General features: G+C 40.0%; 1 protein-coding gene across 1 annotated transcript; it reads right to left on the bottom strand.

The window, feature by feature from the left end:
• Window positions 1-7,261, bottom strand: nfkbia.S (NFKB inhibitor alpha S homeolog; the record flags this gene model as incomplete). Its single annotated transcript, NM_001095781.1, is given in 6 exon segments — window positions 1-443; window positions 1,457-1,717; window positions 3,375-3,463; window positions 3,571-3,778; window positions 4,400-4,508; window positions 6,954-7,261. Coding segments are annotated over 6 exon segments (939 nt in total). The 3' UTR covers window positions 1-398.
• Window positions 7,262-7,606: the final 345 nt, after the last annotated feature.

Raw genomic sequence — 7,606 nt, 5'->3', positions numbered from 1 at the left:
TTTTTTTTTTTTTATAAAATATAAACTTTTCATATAAAATCTCTGTACATTATTTACACCATATACAACGTGTAGTTTATTAGAAGAGTCTCTGACTATAATAAATCAGGTCACTGTCAGTCTCGTGGAACTGGTCGCTCTGCCTCACAAGAGAATTATAAAATATTTGAGTCCTCTCCAGCTGCTCAGAAATAAAGCCCCAAGGCTCCCAGGCTGTGGTCTCAAGGCAGCAGCAGCAACACGGGAAACTTCTCATATCCGTCACCGAGGAACAGCACAAGCACCTTCATTCCTCAGCTTTTCAGAGAATTCCTTTTTTGAAATCACTGGCCCGGTACTGTCCTCCAGTAATGAGAGTCTGTCCTTGCAGTTTGTTTTTAGTTCCCATACACAGCAGTCTAATGCAGCGGCACTCCCCCAATTACGCAGTCATCATACATAAGCTGTGCGACAAAGAGAGAAGGAAAAACTGTTTAGAAACACATATTAAAGGGGATGTAAAGGCAAAAAAATAAAATCCCATTTTTACTTTCTTTAATGAAAAAAGAAATCTATCTCCAATATATTTTAATTAAAAAATGTGCACTGTTTTTTATAAGAAACCTGACTGTATGCACTGAAATTCCCCCTTCGTTTTACTTGCTCTGACTGCTGGAGATAGGAAACTTCAGACGGTCCCTAACTGCTCTGCAGGGAAACAATCATACTTTCAAACAGCAAGGGGAGCCCCACTTTACTTCCCTGACCTTAAGCACCTTTGTTTGTTTCCCTGTAAAGCAGCCGGCGACTGTGTAGAGATTTGTATTCTCAGACCCAGTGCAGTCTGTATATTCTGATTATTAATCAGTCTTGTTGTATCGGCTTCTGGCAGATATTATTTGACTTGTGCTGTTTTGATCATTTATGACGATCCCTAAGCAGCCCAGATCACACTGAGCATCTGCACAGTCTTGGTCTTGCAAAGATGCTTAACAAAGTTACAAGATGGTGACCCCCTGTGGCCAACTTTGAAAGCATAAATCATTTGTTTGATTAGGTTTGTGGTGCAGTAAGTTCATGTTTATGTTTAGTATACAAAATACAGCATTTCTAACATTATTCTATTTTACACTTTAGTTGCCCTTTAAGAAAAACCTCAAACTTTATTGCAAACGCCCCTGAATTGCTTGGGACATGTCCAACAAGATATGATAAATCAGGGGTGATCATTTTCTAACTGGATCACTAACCTAAAATTACTTTTTCTATTGTTTTCACAATAATCAATGTCAGTAACCCCCCCCCCCTTGAACCTCACCCCTGACATTGCAGCTCAATTGCCCTATTTCAGAAGGACAGTTGTCCAAACTGCAAGTCATGATGATTTATAAAAATGCTTCAGTGTGCCTTTAATTAATACTGGTTCAGCATTCCATCCCCATGTGATTATTATAATGAACTTGTCTCTAGGCCTCACCTCGTCATCGCTGTATTCATATTCGGAGTCAGAACCGTCTTCCTCTTCACTCTCTGGAAGGTGCTGCAAATTATTTTGTGTCACCGCCACGAGCTGTTGTTGAATCCGCAGGTTATTCCTTCCCCATGTGAGCTGACACGGAGAATAACCTTGGTAGGTGACCCTGTTAACATCAGCTCCGAACTTAAGAAGAAGTGACATCAGATCGTAGTTCTGCAAGTCCACAGCCATGTGCAGAGCAGTGCGGCCATTGCAAGGCTCCTGTGACAAAAGAAACATTTTCTTTTAGAAATTGAAGCAAAATCCAAACGAATAGACAACAGGCAAGAAAAAACATCACTGTTCAGAATTCGATTACTGTATACCTCAAAAAACACAGATTATTGAGGGCGAAAAAATAAAAAACAGAAAAAATATATGGTGTAGCAATTTTTAAAAAGTATTTGTTACACCCTTAGTGCTCGCTTTACATTTCAATTTATCGTGGGCAAAAAAAATAAATAAAAAAAAAGTGACGAGCAGAAGACGTCATCGCCAGTCGGCAAAACGGGTTAGCGAGGAAAACTGTGTCTTGAGACAGAAGCGTGCGGCGAACATGCGCAGTGGACTTTAAAGGGCGCTGAGGAACCGGGAGCAATATATGGAAACTTTTACATGCTGTTTTATCGAGAACGTAGTGTAATTTTAAATATTTATTCAATTAAATGTAACTTTGTTTTTGCCAAAGTAAGGATAAAAGAAAATCGGAAGCAGACTAGATCTCCTATTATATTCAATGCCTGCATTAACTCTTGTCTGTGAGAATAATATACCACCGGGAGTAGTGTGGTCCTAAAAGTTTAATTCCCACTTCACTACAACTATATGCCATCTGCAACAATGTGGAATTCACTGTGATTTAAAGTGTAGGATCTACACAACTATAATTTATTCTCTATTTTTATTTTATTTCACTTAAATATCTCCAAAAGTTAATTTGATATTTTATCACTAATAAAAAACACTTCTAAAGGGATACTGTCATGGGAAACAAAATATTTTCAAAATGAATCAGTTAATAGAGCTGCTCCAGCAGAATTCTTCTCTCATTTCTCAAAAGAGCAAACAGATTTTTTTATATTCAATTTTGAAATCTGACATGGGGCTAGACATATTGTCAATTTCCCAGCTGCCCCCAGTCATGTGACTTGTGCTCTGATAAACTTCAATCACTCTTTACTGCTGTACTGCAAGTTGGAGTGATATCACCTCTTCCCTTTCCCCCCCAGCAGCCAAACAAAAGAACAATGGGAAGGTAACCAGATAGCAGCTCCCTAACACAAGATAACAGTTGCCTGGTAGATCTAAGAACAACACTCAATAGTAAAATCCAGGTCCCACTGAGACACATTCAGTTACATTGAGAAGGAAAAACAACAGCCTGCCAGAAAGCATTTCTCTCCTAAAGTGCAGGCACAAGTCACATGACCAGGGGCAGCTGGGAAATTGACAATATGTCTAGCCCCATGTCAGATTTCAAAATTGAATATAAAAAAATCTGTTTGCTCTTTTGAAAAATGGATTTCAGTGCAGAATTCTGCTGGAGCAGCACTATTAACTGATTCATTTTGAAAAAAATGTTTTTTCCCATGACAGTATCCCTTAAGTTGATACACGTAAATTGAAATGTAAAAAGAACACTAAGGGTGCAAATTTTTTTTAAAAATTACTACACTACATATTTTTTCTGTTTTTATTTTTTTCCCCTCAATAATCGGTGGTTTTTGAGGTATAGAGTAATCCAATTCTGAACAGTGTCCTTTATACGGGCAGAGGAGAACCCTAGTGATTGCTGGACTGGGAATTCAACGTTCTGGAGACTTGAACCTATAACTTGAAGAAAAAACATCAGTCAAAATGGAGCCGGCACAATACTGACCTGTGCGTTTATATCAGCCCCCTTAGTAATCAAAATTTCCACAAGGGCAAGAAAGCCATTGATCGATGCGAGGTGGAGGCATGTGTGACCTGCATGAGAAATACGAGAAGATATTAGTGAGACGACTCAATTTCTACTTTGTCCAGCCCCATAACGACGCATTAGTAAAGGTTTATTGATGTAGTTCAATACGTACCATCGTAGTTTACAGATTTCAGTAGTGCCGGCAGCTGTTTGTCACAATGTTGGACGAGGACAGCAACTCCCCGCAGCGAGCCCTGTTTGCAGGCAATGTGCAAGGCGGTATTACCGCGGAAGTCTTGGATTTCAGCATCACAACCAGCCTGGAGAAGCAACAGGCTGATATCGTGTTGCTCGGTGATTACAGCAAGATGTAGCGCTGTCTGCAGGAGAGGCAAAAAAAAGAGAGAAAAATTAGTCAAATTATTTTCATTAAACAACGGAACTTGCAGGAGAGGCTTGAACCATATTCCATGCACTTGTGTGAATATACAGGCTATTAAAGGGGTGGTTCCCTTTAAAGGTGACTTTTATTATGTTATAGAACAACCAATTCTAAGCAACTTTTCAATCGGTTTTCATTATTTATTTTTTATAGTTTTCTAGTTATTTGTCTTTTTCTTCTGATTCTTTGGAGCTTTCAAATGGGCTTCGCTGTCCCCTTCCAAAAACAAATGCTCAATAAGGCTACAAATGTATTGTTACTTTTTATTACTCCTCTTTCTATTCATATTCCTGTGTCTTATTGAAATCAATGCATGGTTGCTAGGGGAATTCTGGCCCTAGTTACTACCAGATTGCTTAAAATGCAAATTGAAGAGCTGCTGAATAAAAAGCTAAATAACCACAAATAATATAAATCTCAGAATATCACGGCCTACATCATACTAACAGTTATCTCACAGGTGAAGAACCCCTTTAATACCTTGATACAGAGGTGGTACATTTATTGGGCGGATTTAAATTAAATTAATTCAGCGGGAGAAAAAAAAGGGGTGAATTACCTGGTGCAGATGATTGTGCTTGTTCAGGTAGCAATGGTCTCTGTATGAACGGCGAATAACCTCCTTGACCAGGGCTTTCTCTTCATGGATAATGGCCAAATGGAGAAGCCTAAAAGAGAACATAAAGCAGACACGTTAAAGGACCAGTAGCATCAAATTATTTTTAAAAACATTAATTCGTATACAATTAAAAAAAAACCCACAAAGGCAAATTAAACTTTGAAATTTTCTTTATTAAGAAATAACTTACCAAAACTCTGTTCTATCCATCATGCGGGGCTCGATTTCTCCTCCCTGGCTATCTCCTATAAAGAAGGCAGGGAGGAGAAATCGAGCGCCGCACAATGGATCGCCTTTTCTGAAGAGGAGCGCAAGCGGAGTTTCAATAAGTTATTTCTTAATAAAGACTAAGCAATTTCAAAGTTTCATTTGCCTTTGTACTTTATACTAATGAATGTTTTTGAAAAAAAAAAATTTAATGTTACTGGTCCTTTAAAATGGAAAAGCCAAATCGAGCCGTTTAATCATTAAAAGAAAAAGATGAGGGTTTATTGGAAATTACAAAATAGCTTTGTGGTCTGATCACCTTATTACAAAACGTCATTTCTGTATTTACTATTTCATCAGTATAAAACCGACCCCCATCCAGGAACCGGCAAGTGAAGTCGGGTAAAGGTTCAGCGTGTGGGAAGGACGGGGCTGAATAAAACTGCCTAAAATTAGAAACTAAGCCAAAGGAAATAAATTATTCATAATCGGAGTATTATTGGGTGAGTTGAGTTACTCGCAAGAGTGTACTCCCCCCTCCCCCAGCCATGTACTCCATTGTGTAACACTGGGGATTTTCTTCTGTCTCTAAATCTGTCTGTTGTTTCCCACTTTCTATTGTGTGAATGTGAGTTGTGTGTCTGTGTGTCTGTGTGTCTGTGTGTGTGTGTGCACTTGTGTTTTTGGCTAGTGGCCAGGGACTTTCCAAAGCCAGAGTCCTGCCCCTGGGTGCCTGCCAGCAGCCCCCACCCATGTGAGACAACAAGTCAGAGAACAAGGTGTCCTCCCATGAAGAAGGGAAATCCCAGACAGATATTGCGTCTCTTGTGCACCAGCCCAAAACAATAATGCGCTGCTGCTAGTGAGCCTCCGACAGCTGCTCTAGCCTCCCTGCATGTTTGCAAATGACAATGCATCACAGGAAATCGCATTACTGCTTGCACAACTGCATTTTATGTTTGCATGCAGAAGCTGCAGCACAGAGTTGCGGTGTGTGTGCTAATAAGGAATGCAGCCTGACATGCGGCTATTTCTGCATCCCACAAATGTGTAGGTATTGAGCCGATTCCAAGCCTTGCATTACAGGAACAGTAACACAAAATTTTTTAAAAGTGTTTGAAATTAATGAAAATATCATGAAGTGTTGCCCTGCACTGGTAAAACTGATGTGTTTGCTTCAGAAACACTACTATAGTTTAGAACCTGTGTAGCCATGAGGGCGGCCATTCAAGCACAGGATACACAGTAGATAACAGATAAGTACTACTATAGTTTATATAAACAAGCTGCTGTGTAGCCATGGGGGCAGCCATTCAAGCACAGGATACACAGTAGATAACAGATAAGTACTACTATAGTTTATATAAACAAGCTGCTGTGTAGCCATGGGGGCAGCCATTCAAGCACAGGATACACAGTAGATAACAGATATGTACTACTATAGTTTATATAAACAAGCTGCTGTGTAGCCATGGGGGCAGCCATTCAAGCACAGGATACACAGCAGATAACAGATAAGTACTACTATAGGTTTTTATATATAAAAAAGTTGCTGTGTAGCCATTGGGGGCAGCCATTGAAGCACAGGATACACAGTAGATATCAGATAAGTTCTAAAGAATCCCCTTGTTTACTATAGAGCGCATCTGCTGTGTATCCAGTGCCTTTTCTCATTTTTCCCATCTTGAATGGCTGCCCCCATGGCTACACAGCAGCTTGTTTATATAAACTATAGTAGTACTTATCTGTTATCTACTGTGTATCCTGTGCTTGAATGGCTGCCCCCATGGCTACACAGCAGCTTGTTTATATAAACTATAGTAGTACTTATCTGTTATCTACTGTGTATCCTGTGCTTGAATGGCTGCCCCCATGGCTACACAGCAGCTTGTTTATATAAACTATAGTAGTACTTATCTGTTATCTACTGTGTATCCTGTGCTTGAATGGCTGCCCCCATGGCTACACAGCAGCTTGTTTATATAAACTATAGTAGTACTTATCTGTTATCTACTGTGTATCCTGTGCTTGAATGGCTGCCCCCATGGCTACACAGCAGCTTGTTTATATAAACTATAGTAGTACTTATCTGTTATATTTATCTACTGTGTATCCTGTGCTTGAACTATAATAGTGTTTCTGAAGCAAACAAACCAGTATTACCAGTGCAGGGCAACACTACATTTTATTTTTATTACTTTAAAGCGCTTTAATTTTTTTGATGTTACTGTTCCTTTAACTCCAGCCTCACATTAACCCCACATTAACCCCAGTCTCTATCACTTACGAGTCTCCGTCTTCGTTCACCTCAGTCTTCCAGGGTTCGGGGTCGCAGCTCTGGGGGTCGGGGGAGACGTGGAGTCTGAGGTTGTTGATGTCGCTGATTATAGCCGAGTATTCTTCCTCCTTCAGGGAGTCCAGGCCACTGTCCATCCGCTCGTCCTGCTGCAGTTTGTCTTTCCTCACATCCCCGGCGTCTCCCTCACTCACATCCCCCTGATAATGACGAGACATGGCGGCCTCGTGTCACTGAAATCTCCTCACAACGAGCGCGACAATCCTGTGCAGCTTCTGTATTATTATTATTATTATTATTATTATTATTATTATTATTATTATTATCTCAGGTCCCTTCTGTTCCGTCCGCTCACATCGACTTCTACTCCAGATCTGCCACTTCCCTCCCCCACTCGCTGCTTTTACATAAACAGACGGGTTTTTTTTTGTGGGCGGAGCTGAGTTTCCTACTTGTTCTGTGGGAAATTCCAAGAAGTGTAAGGAGGAACACAATGAACCTGCTCATCCACTTCTGTGGTACAATACAAGGAAGAACAATCAAATATTCAGCACGAAATCACTGAATGTACAAGACTCAGAAATTCCCTTTTTTTCAGCCGTGTCTGTCTGTCTGTTTGTCTGTTTGTATCTTATTTGTGTTCT

Source organism: Xenopus laevis, chromosome 8S, assembly GCF_017654675.1.
Source record: "Xenopus laevis strain J_2021 chromosome 8S, Xenopus_laevis_v10.1, whole genome shotgun sequence".
Classification (NCBI taxonomy): Eukaryota; Metazoa; Chordata; class Amphibia; order Anura; family Pipidae; genus Xenopus; species Xenopus laevis.
Note: the sequence above shows the minus strand (reverse complement) of the source record. Positions and strands in the feature narration are given on the sequence as shown.